Source organism: Crocodylus porosus, unplaced genomic scaffold (assembly GCF_001723895.1).
Source record: "Crocodylus porosus isolate Cpor-Errol unplaced genomic scaffold, CroPor_comp1, whole genome shotgun sequence".
Taxonomy (NCBI): Eukaryota; Metazoa; Chordata; order Crocodylia; family Crocodylidae; genus Crocodylus; species Crocodylus porosus.
The window spans coordinates 9,987,810-10,006,661 of NW_017728947.1; the positions used below are offsets into that span (position 1 = coordinate 9,987,810).

At 42.1% G+C, this 18,852-nt stretch overlaps 1 protein-coding gene across 5 annotated transcripts in view; it reads left to right on the top strand.

Annotated features, from left to right (window-relative positions):
- Positions 1–18,852, top strand: part of LOC109321318 (pleckstrin homology domain-containing family A member 7-like) — a 186,914-nt gene that overhangs the window by 135,835 nt on the left and 32,227 nt on the right. For 3 of the 5 annotated variants that reach the window (XM_019551903.1, XM_019551902.1, XM_019551904.1), the window contains exons 9-12: positions 4,522–5,044; positions 6,953–7,039; positions 7,438–7,557; positions 12,553–12,606. In XM_019551903.1, coding sequence (XP_019407448.1) covers positions 4,522–5,044; positions 6,953–7,039; positions 7,438–7,557; positions 12,553–12,606 — 784 coding nt within the window. The remainder of the gene's footprint in view (positions 1–4,521; positions 5,045–6,952; positions 7,040–7,437; positions 7,558–12,552; positions 12,607–18,852) is intronic. The other 2 variants (XM_019551905.1, XM_019551906.1) reach the window with 2 other exon arrangements.

Below are 18,852 nucleotides of genomic sequence, written 5' to 3' on the forward strand. Positions count from 1 at the left end.
ACCTCTCAGGATGGAATCGCCTATGACGAGCACGCGTCTCCTCCTCTTCTGGGTCCTCTCGGATCTCTTGCTCTGTTTGGAGTGTGAAGAATGTGGCGTTTCATGATTTGCAAGATAAACCTAGATATTTCAAACAGAAATCCATAGTGTTAAAAATATTCTGACTTGTAGTCTTTCTGAATTCTTTGCAAAAGAAGAACTGCCGTATTATTTTTCTGTAGTCAGAAAACGAGTGAAAACTAAAAGCTGGCATTTTTCAAGGGGGTACCTTGAGTTAAAAGGGTTGAGAACCATTGCCTTACACAGAAGTGACCCCAGACTTGTCCTCCAGCATCAACATGTCTGCTTTGGGATTTCTGCTTCAGTCAAACATCTATTTCGGGGGGAAAAAAGCCACCTCCCCATAAAAGAGGGCAGTAAGTAGAAACAAAACAAAACAAAAAATCCCATGATCTCTCTCCTTTTATAATAGAGGTGCACTGATACATCAGTCTGATATTGGAATGGCACTGACGTAAAGAAAATTAACTGTATCGGACATTGGCCTGATGTGGCTGATAATATGGCCAACAAATGCCTGTGCATGCACACAGATCGAGGCCCCTGTGGTGAGGGAGGGAGTGCAGGTAGGGTTGGGGCTGCCCAGCTGGGGCAGGGCAGGGTGTGGGCTGGAGCCACAGCTCATCCAGGGGGTTCAGGGGCAGGGATGGATCCTGCTGCTGCACGCACCCTGGGGTGGCATGTGTCCCTGGATCTGCGTGAGATGTGGGCGGGGTGGGTTGCCACTGTGGGCTGGGGCCAAGGCTGTGCTGGGCTCTTCCCGGTGTGCGTGTGTGAGGGGGGGTTGGGGGGGGGCTACACTTAGAGCTGGCAGCAGTGGCACTGGGAGGGAGTGCTATGAGTGGGCTATGGTGAATTTTGGGGTGGCTGCAGTCCCCCCCACATAACTTGCCCCAAGCACAGCACAGCCTTCCTCCGCCCCGTCCCCCGGAAGAGCCTAGTGCCGGCCCCAACCCACAGTGGCAGCCCCCCCCGCTCCTCCCACACAGATCCAGGAGCACATGCCCCACCCCATGCCCTCCCGGGCTGTACGCAGCAGCAGGAACTGCCCGCGCCCTGCCTGCAGCCCCTGGATGAGCTATGGCTCCATCCTGTGCCCCACCCAACCCTGGCTGGGTGGTCCCATCCTTAGTCCCGCTCCCTCTCTCACTGCAGTGGCCTTGATCTGCCCCCCCCGCCTTCCCTCTCCCCTTCCACCACAACAGACTTACCAGCTGCATGCAGCTCTCCAAGCTGCAGGGCTGTGTATCGGAAATCGGATTGGTATTGGCTGATATGCCTCCTTAAAAATCGGCTATCTATATCAGCTCCCAAAATCTCTGTCAGTGCTCCCCTATTTTATACTCTGTGGGCTGTAGACACTTCAAAGACTCTCAGGCAACATCCCTACTACCTCTTCTTCAGACTGTCACCCATTAACTTACTTGTCATCAATTCAGGCCATGATAATGCTGCTTGTCTTCATGTCTGAGTGAGGATCCAGTAGTGAGGCTACTAGCGCATGTGTTTTTTGCTACCTGATAGGGTATGTACATGCACCTCCACACCCAATCCAGAGCTGCCTCAGAATATATCTGTAGAAGAATTTGAAGAGTGCCTTAGTTCAACCTGAGGACCCTGGACCTTTTCCCTTTGTTCAGGTGATAGAAGGAACTCATGGAGGGCTCTATTTAGCTGCCAGTGTGGGCCAGCTAAAGTATGTAAAGTAGGAAGGTATTTTTTCAAGGCTACAAGACCCACTCTGAAACTGATTTCATCCTGGTAATAGTGTGCACCTATTTTTTGTCTGATATTAATGTCACTTCCCTTGCCAGTGTTCATACCAGCGATGGATTCACCAAATGTGTCTGAATCTGAACAGCATAGTAAGACTTCTTAAGAAAACCCAGTAGAAAATTCATTTTGAAGGAATAGACAAATATTTTTCCCAGAAAGTAAAAAAAAAAAAATACTTCCTCTATTTCCCTTCCTGATAATAATGGGCGGTTTCAGAAGTTGTTGGAGAACTGCAACCACTCTCCAGCTCCCAACAGGTGTTCTGAGACTTCTGAACTTTTGATTAATATATTAAAAATTCATCCAGGGAGCAACAGCCTTCTCAGACTAGCTAAGGATATTTTCTGTGCCAGAAAAAGGACATCAGTTCCTGTAAAAACATCCTTTAACTAGGTCCATTAGGGGATCTGAAACATAAGACTGCTGGAACGGCAGAAGATTAAGCTGGTTTTATGTGGTTGAAAAGCCTACTCATTTGCCTCACTGACACTAGAAAAGCCCCCACAGCATCAGAATTGTGCTGTAGGCAAGTTTCCCTGCTGGAGTTATGCAGAGCAGCAACTTGGAGTTGGGTGCCTAGTTTTACCTTACACCTTTTTTTGGACTAACATTATGCTCCAATGGCCAGTTGAGGAAAATGGTGTAGTCCCCATTTAATTAAAGCTCCCCCCAACTCACCTGGCAGAACAATGTTTCCTAATGGTCTGCTAGCAGAAATGCACAGAGCACGCCAGTGTCAAAAGAGGTTACCTAACTAGTAACTGTTGGTCATTGACAATCACTTTTGTACTAGCTTCCCTTCTACTACAGAGTTCTGTGTAAAAGTAGGGGCAGCTATACATGTGCCCAACACCTGCTCCAATGCATTCTCATTAGAACACGATGGAGAAGACTCAATTAATCAAGGCTGCTTGATCAAGCAGATTAAGCAGACTCGATTAATCAAGTCTGCTGGAGTGTTCTAATTAGAACGCTCCAGCAGCCTGGAAATCACGTGTATTCAGTGTCACCACATTTCAAAATGGCAGAGGGAGTACTTTAACTAAAGCTCATTGAACAAGTTTTAGTTAAAGCGCCCCCTCTGCCATTTTGAAGTGTGGGACACTAAATACACAAAATGCTGCAGGTGATTTAATTAGAATAGCTCCTGAGAGACTGTTTTTAACACTATGGATTCCTGTTTAAAACAGCCCCTCTTCACCCCACCCAACTGTGGAGCACATGTAAAGATGCCCTGGGACTGTGGTATGAGAAGAGAAACAGATGGTTGGGATGTGTAGTCTGTTAGCATAGGGCAATGATACAGATTTTTTGTGAGAATTCATATGCTTCTGAAATGAGCATAGATTTTTAAGGCAGTTCTGAAGCTCCAGGTACAATTATACAGAACCAGCTCATTAAGATCAACAGTTATTGGTATCTACTTTGTCTTCCTCTCTCCCCCCCCCCCCGCTTTTTTTTTCAGTCCCTCCTATATATCTTGGGAGCTTCATAAAATACTTTGTTCAATCTTATGCTTTCTTTTCTTTCCCATACCACCAAGTCTCTTTCTCTTTATTGAAAGTAGATCAGGCAAAGTGGGTAATGATGGTGGGTTTTTAAACTTACTCTGCAGAAGACCTTGCCGAATAAGTAGTGGTACTAACTGCAGACATTGAATCAATAGACTCAAGTGTATCAAGTAACTAAAAGGACAAAAAGCAAATGGCTAAATATAGAATTGAAACTTAGGCAAATATGTTTTTTGTGTTACAGGCTGTGGAAAGTCTTCATGAAATCAAATGCTTTGAAGCTGGAAAGGGAGCTAAATGTACCTAATGTATCAAAACAGCTCTTGCTGCCAGCCACATGTTAAATCTGCTGGCAGGTATATAGCTTAATTTCTGCAGTTTAAGTGACTTTGTAGGCATTATACTCAAGTCAGGAAATGGCATGGTTTTTTCATAGGAAAACTACATGAGTTCCCTTGTAAGCTCCTTTTGCTGTTTTGGATAAAAAAAAGACAAGGTATAACAAGTAACTCCGAAGGACTAAAACCATCTGCACAAGTGATCGTATTTAGAGGAACTGATAATAAATTATCTATTTTCCACCTAAATGTTCCAATTAACAGTTGCTCATTCTATATGATTAGTTTTCTTCTTGCACTCTGATTTTTCAGATGCAGTTTCTTTTGTAAATGAATAAATGGCACTGTTGTCAGGCAGCAAATTATACCACCTAGTGGAGAGCAGGGTACTTGTTCACAAAAAATAAAACAATACTGAATATTAAAGTATTTGCTGTTAATAATGAACACAATTCTAACTCCATTCTTTGCACTCTTTACTTTCTAGTTGCTCTAAATAGAGAGGTAAAGTAGCATATTCCTTTGGTGCTAGTTCTGTTGTACTGAGGCCAAGCTGCTCAAAAAATGAATCAAAGAATGAAATTGTTGTAGTTTTCAAATATTTGTCAGAAATAAAATCCTTACCAGACTGTCACAATCTTAATGTGTAAGTAGTAAATTTCTTCCTGTGGGGCAGGCTTTAAGAGCACCTTTCTTTTCTTTGCATAGTTGCATAATCACTACAAAAAGGATCCTTAGGTAAAGTGAATTAGAAAGAGGAATATTTTTCCTTTGACCGGTCCTCTTGATAAATGCTCATTTCTTTAAAACAAGATCTTTTTTTTTTCCCCATACAGTCATGCTTCTGATCAGACTCTTACTCGTCAAGGTCCCAGTCAATCTGTGTCCTTTCCTGAAAATTATCATACCTTGCCAAAGAATACCAGGCAGCCTTCAGGGAGCTCTCCTCCACCAAATCGCGATTTGCCAAGTGACTACAAATATGCCCAGGACCGGGTTAGCCACTTGAAGATGTCCCAGGAGGAGAGGAAAGCTAATAAGGATGGTACTGTATGGCAGCTATATGAGTGGCAACAGAGACAGCAGTTTAAACATGGCAGTCCTACTGCCCCAGTTTATGGAGGTTCTTCAGACTTTGCTGACCACAGTAAATCAAAAAGTTCCCTGGATGTTCCACGATCAATTTCTGTCCCTCCATCTCCATCAGATATCCCTCCACCAGGACCACCAAAAAATTTACCACTAAGGAGACCACATACTCCTGCAGAAAGGGTTACAGTTAAACCATCTGATGAGAGACAGACTGTAGACGTTCCTTTTGCCGGCTCACCAAGGAAGATCCATAATCATGCTGTGAAGGTATATATATCTTATATAACTTAAATTACAATGTACATCATATTAAACATTCAAACATTAATTTATCTAGCTAGTGTAGGCATTTTATCTGTACTCTTAACCATGGCAATAGAGTATCATACGAGCACTAAAAGTAAACATAATAATGAACAATATTTTTTGCTCCAGAGTCAATATTTTCTTCCTTTCATCCCAGATTTATTAATTTTTGTTGTTTTGCAAAGAATAATTGGGTGGTTCTAGAAAGGCAGACCAAGTCAATTTGGAATGTTCTTACTCTGCAGTTTTAATGGAATGTCTTATTTAAAAATGTTGTAATATTTCTTTAATACAGATGTTTATATATGCATACAGTAAATAGGGCATGGGTATCTGTCTACACATGTACTGGATGTTCTCATAGTAGATTAATGGGGAAATGATATATTACTTTAAATAATGTTTCTCACATATCTTCTCCATTCACATTTCAATGGTATTTCTTACTTATTAAATAGATAAATACAAGTTTATTTTTTGGTGAAACAAATTGTCCAATAGTTCTCTCCTGTAACATTAATATACATGTTTGTAGAAAAAATTCAAGCTAGCACATCCAGAGTAACAAGGAAGTTATTCTTTGTCTGCCTAGGTTCTACTGCAGGTGCATATTTGCCAGCTAAACAGATAGCACAGCCTGATGGGGTGCACAGGCAATGCATGTGCACCCCCTACACATTGCCACCGCCTCAAATATAGATGTGACCCCAGGCAACACACTCCTTATCAACTCAAACTCAGAAAGTTAAAGAAATTTGTCTGAAGCTCTTCCTTCAAAAGGAAGCTGTGGTTTGCTAGTTAGTCCCTCTCCTTTTGGGCCCTGTGAACAGAGATTCCAGTCCAAGTTTTCAAGAAACATTTGCTAACTGGTCTCATTCACTGGCCACCATTTTAGGTCTCTGGGAAGGACAGAGCAGAGCACTCTCAGGAGCTAATCAAAGTGAAAGCAGTACCAAGTGAAAAGCAGCTAATCAAAGTGAAAGGCGGGCAAAGTGAAAGTGTTTTGTACCTTTCTCTATAGTATGTCATACTGGTCACTGCTTGAGAGATGTACTAAATATGTTCATAGGTGGTGCAACTACGTTAGATGTTTACTGAAGAATTGCCTAATTAGCTCCACAGTAAAGTCTAAGCAGCTGCACATGTGGCCCTATTTGACCACAGGAAAATAATTAACTCTGCTGTAAGTTAGTATTTGTAGACACAAGTTAGGACTGATGGACTATCCTGCAGCAGTGTTATTTAGTGCACCACGATACACATGTAGATATTGTCAGGGCTGGCTAGGGCATGAGGGTGCTTCAGTGTGGGGCTAGCTGGCATGGCATCAGGGGCTAACTGAACATGGGCAGCCCCCATATTCAGTGTGGAGGCTGCCCTGCCAGCTAGCCCCACATTGGGGCACCCTCATGCCCCAGCCAGCCCCTCTGCAGCACATTGAGCCAGGTGGGAACAGCCCCAGGCTGGCAGGCTGACCCCTCTGGAACCCTCTTGCCAGCTGCTCCAACACAGTTCAATGTGCTGTGGTCCTGGGCGCACATGTAAACCCAGTGCCTGGGAGCAGTAAAATTCGGTGTGAACTACAACTTAATTGCACTTGTAGATACATCCAGGTTTGATCTGGTATGTCAGTTCCTAAATCCTTGGTTGTTTATTTATAGTCTTTATCATAATAGGATCTGTATTCCTCAAAATTGTGAAAACTTGCACTGATTTAGACACTTTTCAAAATCTGACTAGAAGACTGTCATATAATCCCTGTATACAAGTCAAACCTCCCAAATACCAGTCAAGTACAGTAACTGAAGGAACATAATTCCTACCTGAGGCAAGATACACAATTTTGACGGGCTTCTCCACTTGTTACAGAGTTCTGCACATATTGACAGACGATCCATGCCTGCTATGGGCTATATGACCCACACTGTAAGTGCTCCCAGTTTACACGGCAAGTCGGTAAGTTGAAATGTTATTCATTTTCTTTCCCCTCACTTTAACATTTCTATTCCTGAGTCACCGTATTTTTTCATGAACTGTGATTTGAATCCCCAGTAATTTGAACTTAAGCTTCAGTGTGAACCAAACCTAGCTCCCATACAGTCGGTGGGAATTTTGCTGATGGAAACAGTGTGGGCAGGAGCAGGCATTGTCTCTGATGTTCTTGTCTTATTACTAAAGTACAGTGTCCTGGGAAAACCTCATCTTTTGCTGTTTGTTTGACTAAATGCAAAGTTAATGGAATAATTGTCATGTCAAGTAAATGCTTTCTGGGCGCTGAGGTGAAGAATGTAATTACAGTGACTCTTCCTGAAGACTGCTAATTTCCTCTTTACAATGTGTCTAAATACCTGCAGCCTGAAGAGCTAACATTGCTTCTCATTCGATTAAGGAGACATCAGGCTAAGTTGGCTAGTATACGAAATTACACAATCGCCCAATTACTGCAGCACTTGCCAACTAATTCCACCTATCAGGTCAGCTGCTGATTGGCTCGTCTGTGCTGTATGACATTTTGTGACTCTGCAAATGCTTCATTAGTGACATGCTTGAGTCTGTGCTTTCTTGCCCATTCTTTGGTATTTTATGATTCCTGAATCATTTGTGGTTTTTTCTTTGCTATTGTACTTGCTGTAAATGGTAAGCATTTTAAGCTGTGGGGTGCTATTGCATTTGGTTTCATAGCTTTTCAATATTATTTTGCTTTGATAGTACTTCTGAGAATGCTGCCCCTGAAAAATATGTTAGATTTTTTACTCTGATTGAAGCAAAACAATTCTTTTCACTATTTGACTATTTTAAGCATGCTCAAATATTCATGGCAGCTCATGACTGTATCAGTTTTGTAACTGAAGAATAGCTCTTAAGTTTGTTTTTCCTTTTGTTTTGTTAGTCATTAATAGTAGCCATTGTAGGTCAATAACGGTACCACTGTAAAGCTTATACATTGGAGATGAGACAGAGATGCAGTTATAATACCTCTTGATCAGCTGTTAGATTTGTAACATTCTCAGAAGTGTAACCATCTAGGCAACTGGAAACAAAACATAATGGCTCTGTTTTAAAGCGGTCACCACTTTTAAAGCCCTAAAAATGTTTCTAAATTCTTTTAAGTTTAACCATTCCTCCTCACTTACTCCACCTGCAGAACAGTTGCAGTAAAATGGACTGGGCTGTACCTGTGGGTATCCTTTCTGTTCAAAACTAGGGACTGTAGAGTTTTCAGCTAATACATTAAGGTGATCCCTTTCTCTGTTGCAGTCTGTGTTGAATGCCAGAGCAATGTTAAGCAAATGTTTGTTAAGAACCATCAGTATTATGTATTGATTTGCTAGAAGAAATTGTTTTCAAATGACCATTTTCACTGGCTCAAAAGTTGGACTCTCAACTTGAAAACAATAGTTTGGATTTCTTTATGCAATTTAATGAGTCCAGAATCCAAAATGATTATGTTAACAACAAAGTTCCAAATATTTTGGGCAATTAACAAAATATTTGCACTAGTTATAGTTTGCTTTATCATTTGTTGAAAACACTTGTGTTGTAAATGACAAAAAATATTTTCTGTCGTGACTATGTGCTTTTCCTCAGGTAACTACGGTAAAAGCATATCAAGAGTATTATGACTATACATAATTATAAGACAACACTGGCAACATCTACTTAATAGAAAGGAATAGGTATTGAAATTGGACACAAAAACAGAAAAAGTTAAGCTTGCTCTCAAAATGAACATTTATTTAATGTTAGTCATGGCTTATTTTCTGACTCTCAAATGAAGGAAAGCACATTCAAAACATGGGGGGAAATTGTACCAAAAACATTTGTTATGTAGTGAAAAAGTTCATTTTGATACCTGATTGACATCAGTTTAGGCAAAAAGTATTTTGTCAGAGGGGCATATGATGTAGGTTGTCAGCCCATGAGTTAATGTTTTTTCCATAAAGTATCCGACTTTGAATATGCCATGTTTTCTTGCATGCCACATGCCCCACAAATAAAACATGCGTCTTATTTTGGCAAGGCAGAATGATGATGAAAATATGTTTCCAGAGTCCCGTTTTAGTCCTAACCAGAGAGGTTGAAAACACTCTGCAGCATCACCAAAAGCTACAGTGTACAGACTTAGTATTAGACTTTAGGGTGTGGGGGAGGAACACAACCCCTGGCCTGGCACTGACCTGGCTTAATTCCTAGCCGGCCAACCCAACCCAAGGAGCCAATATCCTACTCTCTGGTATTAATCCCTTAAAACCTCAGAAAAGGGGGAAGAAATGGGGGAGGGAGGGGGGGTTCCCAGACACTGGGACAATTCCCACCCCCCGGCACTGACCCCCAGCTGGGTCGCAAGGGAGGGAAGTCCACAGTGGGGGCTTTACTTCCTCTACTTACCTGGAGCTGGGCTTCAGTCCCCCAGCCACACCCCTTCTCAGACTCCAAGCCACCTGGGGCAGTAGCTGCTGTTTGATCCCAGCCCTCTGGACTGTCTCCTTCCACACCCTCCCTGCCCAGCCCAGCCATGGCAACCTTCTTTGCCCCCCATCCCTATGCAAACACTTAGGCACATTAGAGCTGGCACTCGAGGAGCACTGCCAAAGCTGCAGGGTAGCAATGACTGGGACTGACTCAGAGATGGAGGCTGTGGGGACAGGGCAAGCAGTGGAGAAGGGTGTGAGGGATGGGAGGGAGGGAGGGAGGGAAAGTAATCAAATAAATAAAGAAGTCCGGCACTAATCTAAGTGGCAGGGCTGACAATAGCTGGAGCAGGGCTGGCTGGGGAGCTCGCTTGTTTACCTGGGTAAGCCTGAAGCTGCAAAGTTCAAACCCAAACGTCTTGGTCTGTCCCAGCTGCAGCCACTGCTGGCTTCAGTGCCTGGGGTTGCCTGAGTTCGCTCATTGGGTAACCACCAGGTAGTCTCTGGGAGCCTCCTGCCACCCACCTCTGAAAAGCAGCCGTATCTCTTCCCTTGTGGGTGACAAAACAAACTAGGGACACCAGGAGCTCACTGGAAGGTGGGTGGGGGCTGAGGCGGGTACAAGAGAACCTCACATAGGGCTTTCCTCCTCTTCTGCGGATGTGGAGCCGGAACACGAGCTGTCCCCAGCCATCCCTGTTGAGGGGCTGAAGGTGGGGCAGAGCAAAGCTGCCACACTCTTGCAGAAGGTGCCATTTCCAGCTGGCCCAGTACCAAAGCTGGAAGAGCCTGGCCCCACTGAGCTTACGCTGCAAGCCATTGGGAAGCTGAACTGACCACATCGTGCCAGGCTCTAGCCCCATGCCCCACACCCTGCTGACAGTGCAAAAAACTGGAAGGGATATTTGCCCCTCCATGCCCCCCCATGATGTCACCTATGTGCATTGCCCCTGCCACCATCAGCCAGCCTAAAAGGTGGAGGGCGGAAAACTCACCCCCCTGGCCTGGCACTGGACCCCTAGCCGAGTACTACTGAGCGCAGGGGGGGAAGCCTGCAGTGTGGGCTTTACTCCACCTGCCCACCTGGAGCTGGGAACCAGGCCTGAGTCTCTCAACCACGCTTGCTTGCTCAGCCTCCAAGCTGCCTGAGGAGGCAGTGAGGGGGGAAAACATACCCACCTGGCCTGGCACTAGACCCCCAGCTGGGTGCTGCCTGGCACAGGGCTGGTTGGAGCCTGCAGTGGGGGCTTAACTTCCCCTGTCCCCTTTAGGCACTTCTGTGTTGGAAGGAGCTCTGTTATTCCTGGAGAAATGGTAGAGTGCTGATCTTTGGGGAGGTGGGGTGAAGGGGGTGACTATAGCTCCAGCCAGCATGCACCCCCCAAACTTCTGGGAGGGATAAGATGGCCTGCTGAAATGAAAACTGCAGGACAAACTCAAAAGGGAGCCAGGTTGATTACTGGCTACAGCTGACCCAACCACAGAGCCTGACTGGAGCAAAGGACCATCAAAAGAAACAAAGGGGAAAGCCAGGCCTACACTCTGGGCCTGGGCTGCAGGTAGTTTGGGTCACTCAGCTCCACTGGGAGTAGAAAGTTGCAAACTGCAACCCCGGCTCAAAGCTAGCAGAATTAGAAATGCCCAGGTTTCAACCCTGTTTAAAACTGCCAGGCTTAATTCCTAGCCAGCCAACCCAACCCAAGGAGCCAATATCCTACTCTCTGGTATTAATCCCTTAAACCCTCAGAAAAGGGAGAAAAAAAGGGGGAGGGAGGGGGTTCCCCCCCCCAGGACAATTCTCCCCCTTCTTTTGCTATCTACAGATTCCTTCTCCCTTGGATGAGACTTTACTCTTCAGCAGCCCCTAGCAACTTCTCCACCTCCCCAAACCAGCCTAACTCACCTTGTATCCCCCCAGATAACATCCCCATGGCCCTGTTCAGTCAGGGAGTGCCACGCTCCAGTCTCTCTTAACCAGTTTGTATGAAAAGTCTTTGTTCCCCCTGGCCAATCAGGCCAGAGGATTTTACATATTTTGCCCAAATGCAAGACCTCAAATTTCCACATGCGGAGCGCTTGGCCAGAACAACAGGGGCCATCTTGCCCTCACCAAAAAACCCACACACACGACAACCGTAAGTACACGCTTGGCCATACACAACCTAAGTGTGTGTGGGTTTTATATTTAGGAAGAACTTTCTCACTAGGAGGGTGGTGAAGCACTGGAAGGTTGCTTAAAGTAGTGCTGGAATCTCCATCCTTGGAAGTGTTTAAGTCCTGGCTTGACAAAGTGCTGGCTGGAATGGTGTCGTTGAGGATGGTCCTGCTCTGAGCAGGGGCTTGGACTAGATGACCCCCAGAGGTGCCTTCCAGCCCTACTTTTCTGTGATTCTGTGAGTTAAGTCTGATACTACACCCAGCCAGCTGGTCTTGGCCATTTTAAATGTGGTTTAAGTGCACTGAACTTCTATTCTGTTACAGGTTTAAACCAGTTTTTGATCACTTAAACTGCGTTATGTGCAACTTCTGTCCCTTGCCTCTGGGGCCAGCAGGGAGAGAAGTATAGCAGGTGTTACAGCTACCATCTGTGCTTCCATTCTTCCATTACAGCTCAGAAAATCAATTTCCCTGCTTAAGATATGCACCCTAATTTTGAAGGGCTGATTTTGAGGGAAAGGTACAGGTAGAATGTGAGTAGATACAGTATTGGCCAAATATGTTGTGTCATGCCTAAGAAAATCATTTAAGCCATACCTGTTTTTTTTACCTCTGCATATTATATAAGGATGGGTGGGGAATGTCAGATTTCTGTTTGGAGAGTGGGTAAGAGGTAGTAAAGCTCTCTGTGAACACACTTTGCCCATTTTATATTTAACCATAAGCAGCAATGTGCTGGTGAGGCAAATGTGCTTATTCTATCCCTCCTACTTGCAACTTTTCTTTCTCACTTATATATTCACTTAATGCAAAGTTTCCAGTATTTGAGAAGTAAGGATTAGAATACATAGCATTGTTTTTTTGTTTTTGTTTTTTTTCCCCCTGTATGCTTAAATGAAGGCTGATGATACCTACCTCCAGCTGAAGAAAGATTTGGAATATCTGGATCTAAAGGTAGGGCATAATTATAGGAATAATATTTCCGGTATTTTTCATACCATCAGTCTTCTGCATGTGTTCTTTCTAGCTGTCACATTCACAACCCTTTCCTATTGAGAATCTAGAATGTTGAATTCTCCTTTGATATACTTTGAATATTGCTGGAATTGAAGTGTTTTGAGAGAACTAATTATAAAATGAAACTATACAATTAGAAAATTTGCTTGTTGCATTAAATTCTTTGTAGTTTAACTTGAAAACAGAGCCAAGTAATAAATTCTATTTTGAAGGTTTAAAAAACCAGCAAAATTAATTGAAAATATTTCCCTATTACAGCATTATGGTAGTAATAAGTTTAAAGCCGAATCTTTGGAGTTAAAAGACAAAATTTATTTAACCTGTTTTTCCCTTTATTATTATCAGAAAAGAGGTGCCTATGGCTATAATATTGACATTCTAAACACATTTATCATGTTTTTATTTTTAATGGGTGATGTGTTGAACATTTGGAAACCTTCTGTTGCATACATATTATTAATGTGGTAGTGCTTTACTCGCATTTTGGTAGATCCAAAACTATAGTTGTCTTCTTCAAGCTATTCATCCCATGAAATGTAGCAGATTGCCAACCACTTATCTGCTTTTCTACCATAATGAATGAAGTATAAATACCTCGTGAGCTTCATTGTAAGCATCCATGAACCTTCTTTAGATAGGGTGGCATATAAATCAAATAAATAACTCACTACCAAAGATTAGACAGAGCTCCAAGCAGAACCTGTTGGCTGCTTCCGTAGATTATTCTTGTTGGTTCATTTAAAAGTGAAGAGATGCTTTCCTAACCATTTCATGACATGACTAAGCAGTTTGCTGGTCAGAAACATCCTGCACTAGTACAACGAAGAACAGTGTGAATCTGAAAAATAGGTCCAGATGTTACTCATGCTGGTTAGAGTTTGCATTCACATCCTCAACAATATAAGGATTTTTTTTTCATTTCTGTTAAAAGTGTTCTACACTGTGGAGGGCTCACTTTAATTCATGAGTATCCATTTTTGTCCCTCATACCTGGTATTTTATTTGATAAAAATTTCCAGGTTCAGCCTATAAAAAATTATTTTATAGGTTCTTCCTTCTCTTAAAATCAAGTTTTTCATTGCCAGTGAAATACTGCACTAACATTTGTGTCAAGCAATAGTGGCATCCAGTGGTGAGTTGAATTAATTGACATATCTTCCCCAAGAGAGATCTCAAATTTTTGGTTGTGTCAAGTTGTCGATATCATGTTATATTTATTCCAGATGTTCACTGAAACATTATAACCCTAGCTATTAAAATCTATGTCTAAAATAAAATAGACATCCACTTTGCAGCGCAGGTAATTGAAAACAAATTAGATTTCTGAAAGCCAGGTTTTAGCAAATCTATTTCAAAAGACATCTGTAACCGTAACTGTAGTTACTGAGCATTTAGTTAGTACTTCATTAAGCAAGTACTAAACTAAATGTGCAGTAACTACTGCACATGAATGAATGTGTAGACATGCCCACTGTATATAAACTATAAATAAGTCTGAAAATAGAATAAAATCTGAAGCCTAATTACCCCCATTGTTTGTGTGTAGATAGCTTCTTGGCTGTCAGTGGGAGCTGCATGTGGGCAGCCAGTATGAGAAGCTCCGTGTAACCTGCTGATGAACACTCTCCCATCATGCTATATGCGGTGAAGTTTGTAGCACTACCTGTAGTTAAGATTGATCAGTGATCCCCGTTTTAAAACTTCTTCAGTTGTTTATAACTTTCCAAACCAACCATTCAAGCAGATATGTTTTAAAGTTCATTAGGTTAAAGAGTTCAGCTATTTTTCAGCAAGACACTATGGAAAAAATGCACTGCAGAAAGAGAAAGGATGCTCTTATTGGAATGCTGCCCTGGAGCACTGGATTCTATCCCCACCTCGACCAGAGTTCCTATGTGATATTGAACAAATCACTTAAATCACTCAAATCAAAGCTTCCTCTCTTTGTTACGAATCATGCGATCCTCATTTCCTAGCATCCAATTTAAGTAGGGGAGGCCAGCTTTGCAGAATGCCAAATACTTGCAAGTCAGGGGGAGCCATGTTTGGAACATAAGTAACAGTGAAACCACTAAATTTTCTGAAGAATAGAGTTGTAGGTATTTCAAGTTGGGCACCTTAAACTTGGTTGATACTTTTTACCAATTAGTCTGTAAACTGTCTGTATCTGGATTTTCCATTTGTGTAAGAAGGGATAAGGACCACTAGCTACGTTCACAGGAATGTTGTGAAGATTAATATCCGTGAAATATTGTATTTACTTGCATCCAAAATGACCCCCCTAGTAATTAGATTCTATACATGGAAACTTTCTAACTTTGTTATAATATTATATATAATAATATTATTATAGATCTAATTATTAGAAGGTTGTTTTAAATTCCATCCCCCAACTGCTGCAGTGAGGAAAGTAGTGGTGGGGCGGAGGTGAATAGTGGGGGACAGGCAGGGGGCTTGAGCCCTGCCTCTAGCCTCCCTATACCTTAGCCTCTGCTTCCTGTCTCCTCACCCCTCCACAGCCTCTGCCTCCCTCCACCCCTGCAGCCTCTGCTTCCCCACCTTTTCCCCCACAGCCTCAGGATGTGCTTCCCTGTATCGTTCCCCATCCCAAAGCCTTTAGTAAGTCCACCTTGGATACCCTAATGACAGGAATTACCTCCCACTCTTTGTCCTTCATTCTTAATTTGCTCACAGGATGGTGACCATATTATCTTTAAGGAAATCTGAAACAGTATTTCAAGTGAAGGTGGAGTGGCATGGTGTACTACTGCTATGCAGGAGCAACGTAGGCAAACTGGAGCAGTTCCCAGACCATCCCTTGCCTCCAGCTGGTGCTCTCCTGATGGGGCCAGGCTGGACAAGTTTGGCAGTGTGGCACCTGCTCCAGTCTACCTGCTTTGCTCCTGCACAGCTGCAGCAGTGCCTGCCCAGCCACCTGCCTGGTGCACCATGCTGCTCTGCCTTCTTGCAGCACATGCCGTGGCTGCCTGCCTCTGTCTGCAGTAGTGCTGCTGACTTAGGGAAGGGACACCAATGGGATTACTAGGAAGTGGGGGGGGGGGGCAAAGTACAAGTTCATCTAGGGCACCGTTTTCCCTCAGGCTAGTTCTGCTGTGCCACGTGCATGCACAGTACAGTCAGTAGAGAAAGAAGGGTTCATGTTAGATGGCTGACTCTGGGACTTCTGTTTCAATTTTCACCAACTGGCCAGGACAGCCTGTGAAATCTGGGACTGTCCCAACCAAACCTGGATGTATGGTCATCATAGCTCACAGTGATGTAGTACAATGGCTTTAAGTCCCAAGGAGTAGTTATGTATTCCACCCTTCACTGCACTACATCTAAAATAATTTGGTTTGTTAAGTGATAGACATGGAAGTTAGAAAATGGATAGTCACCCTGTGATATGGGGATGTTGTTGGTGTTACCCTGCACATAGGAGATGAAGGTATAGAAACAAAGGTGAAAAGTATATCCTAATTGGAGTCCCCAGTTTGAGATGGGTAGTACCTGATTACTTTTAGAGCACATATTATACAATACTTGATGCATTCAGAGCACAGCTGTCCCTGAGACTGTTCAAGTGGGGAGTGCACAGCATTTATTCAGATCTGCCTCCCAAACTAAGAATCCAGAAAATAATATGTAATTTGTGACCATTTAGGAAGAGTCCTTTATAAATGCTTTCACCTGTATCACTTGGAAATTGTGGTAGAGGATGGATTAGATTTCACATCTCCATGGCAGCAGTCAACAACTGAAACAAAAGTTTGGCAAAGCCTTCTAGGCCTTCAAACCAGAACCAGTGGCTCCATGGACTAGCTATGGCCTACAGGCCATATGTTGCCAACCCCATACCTAAACCACAAGACCATGCTTGCCAAGCATGTCCTTTATGTGCACTGAATGAAGCCAGGATACTGTGGAGAAATAGTATGAGATCATGGATCTCAGTCTTACCTTCCCTTGCCCCAGCTCCTTGTCCAGTCTTAGTCTTCATTTCACTCCATTGGCTCCCAGTCTCCAAACCTGCAATCCATTTTTCTTCATGGTTCTTATATGACAACATAAAAATGGATAACTTAATAATTAAGTGCAGGACAGCATCATTTAAGTAATAATTTGACCCCAAAGAAATCTTTTTTCTTTTTGTCCTATTGTGCTATCACCTTCCTTCATTGGTCTATCTTTGTTTATTGACATTTTTAAAATATTGTATCCAGGAAACTATTTCTGATGTTAGTATCAAGGAGTTGCATATTGCAGCATTAATCAATGCCTTGGTGCATTGCCATGGTATTTAAAATATAAATATTGGATCATATAATTAATTCAGCGTCATATTCTTTGTACAAGAGAGGTGATTCTGGAAAACCCAAATTACAGGGAGTTGAAAAACTCATTTTACATTGCTCCAATCTTATATTTGTTATGATGATACTCCTGCTTTTTATATTATGATGTTGCCAAGTATCAGGTGCTGTAGATTTTGAACTGAATTATCCCTTAAGATATTTGAGTTTTTTATTTTAAATTTAAACTGGTGATATGGTAGAAGTGCAGGGATTGAAGATTGTGACTCCATGTTCCCTAACAGTCAGGAAGTAACAGAAGTTATCCACATGTTACTACTCCTTGTTCGGTGAAGGGGTAATAAGCAATAACAAGTCTGCTGTAGTACCTACCTTTGCCTTAAAATACCAGCTTTACACACAGACCCAACATCTGGTACCTTTGTATTGTCATTGTTCATGGGGTTTGGGGATGTCATATTTTTTATAAGACGCGGTGACTAAACTTTTGTTTGAAACAGATAAAAAATAATGGACCTGTGATCAACATGGTTTACAAAGTGCTAAAGAACTCAGCACAAGGTTTACTGTCCAGTATAAATGTAAGACTGCTTGTCTCTGAAATGTGATCATTCCATTGCTTTTCCAAGCAGCAGTCAATGTCTGCATACCCTAGCTTCCACAGGTGTCTCATGATATATACAGCAGAGCTTCCTGTAAGTTTTTTTTTTTTTTGAGGCTGTATGCAAAATTATGGCTGATCTCAATGCTTGGATTCATCCTCTCATGTGTTGACAATGAATGGTTGTGTTAAGTAGTCACTCCTTTATGTAATTACGAAAATGTGAAAGCATGCTGAACTTAATATTATGTTTTCATTTTCACTGCTTTAAAGTTAAGATAACTTATTACATTTGATTACATAATTCGTTCTAAATTATAGCCAAGTAGCTACAGTATCTTTTGTTGTTGCTGATTTTGGTGCTTTGGTAGAAGTTTTCCCATCCTACCAGCTTACAGATTACTAAATGAACACATTTAGTACTTGGAAGTGGTTATATTTATGTTTAAGTAAATAATTCCATATTCTTAAAATGTGAGTTACTATTTACAAATAATAATGCTAAATTACTTATATTAACATTTTTAAAAAGAAAATAAAATCCAAAGTAAAACATTGTATTGTTGGATGGATAATGTTGAAAATTCTATACAAATTTAAACCAGTTTCTATATTTGGTGATGGAAATAACAAACATTTAATTAATTCATTTGATAAATATGCATGGCATCTTTGAAAACAGAGAGGTAGACACACAGACATGAGTTATATCTGAATCTCTCATATTTTAAGGCTAGAATAGTAATTGAAGGTCCCATGTAAAAAGAGCTTTTTCTAAAATAATGGTAAATGACAATCTGAGGAACTTCCCAGGATTCATCTGCTGTGATGACTGTTATTGTAGCAAAAACACACCTATGCAGTGATGTCTTAAGAACCCAGTTAAGTCATTAAACAAAGTATATACGGGGATACAGATGCCAGCAGTCATGTTTTAGTTTAGAAAATTGATTCCCGTGGGTAAGTAATGACAGAACTTTTCTTTAAACTTTATTAGTGTGTATGAAAGAAAGAAGCAAAAAGTCAATATAAGGAAATTCTTTGACTGGATACTATTTGCTTTACAAGTAGCTACAATCTAGTAATATTAGGTTATTTCATTAAATTGTATTTTCTAAAAGAATGTAGGGACCATGAAGAGAAATTGACTGCCAGTCCGAGAACCCTTAGTCTTCTGTCTGTCCATAGAACAGGTGAGGTGCAGCCTGGGAGTTGACTAAATGACTGTGCCTCCATCCTAACTCAGTCATAACATGCAGTTTTGGGGCC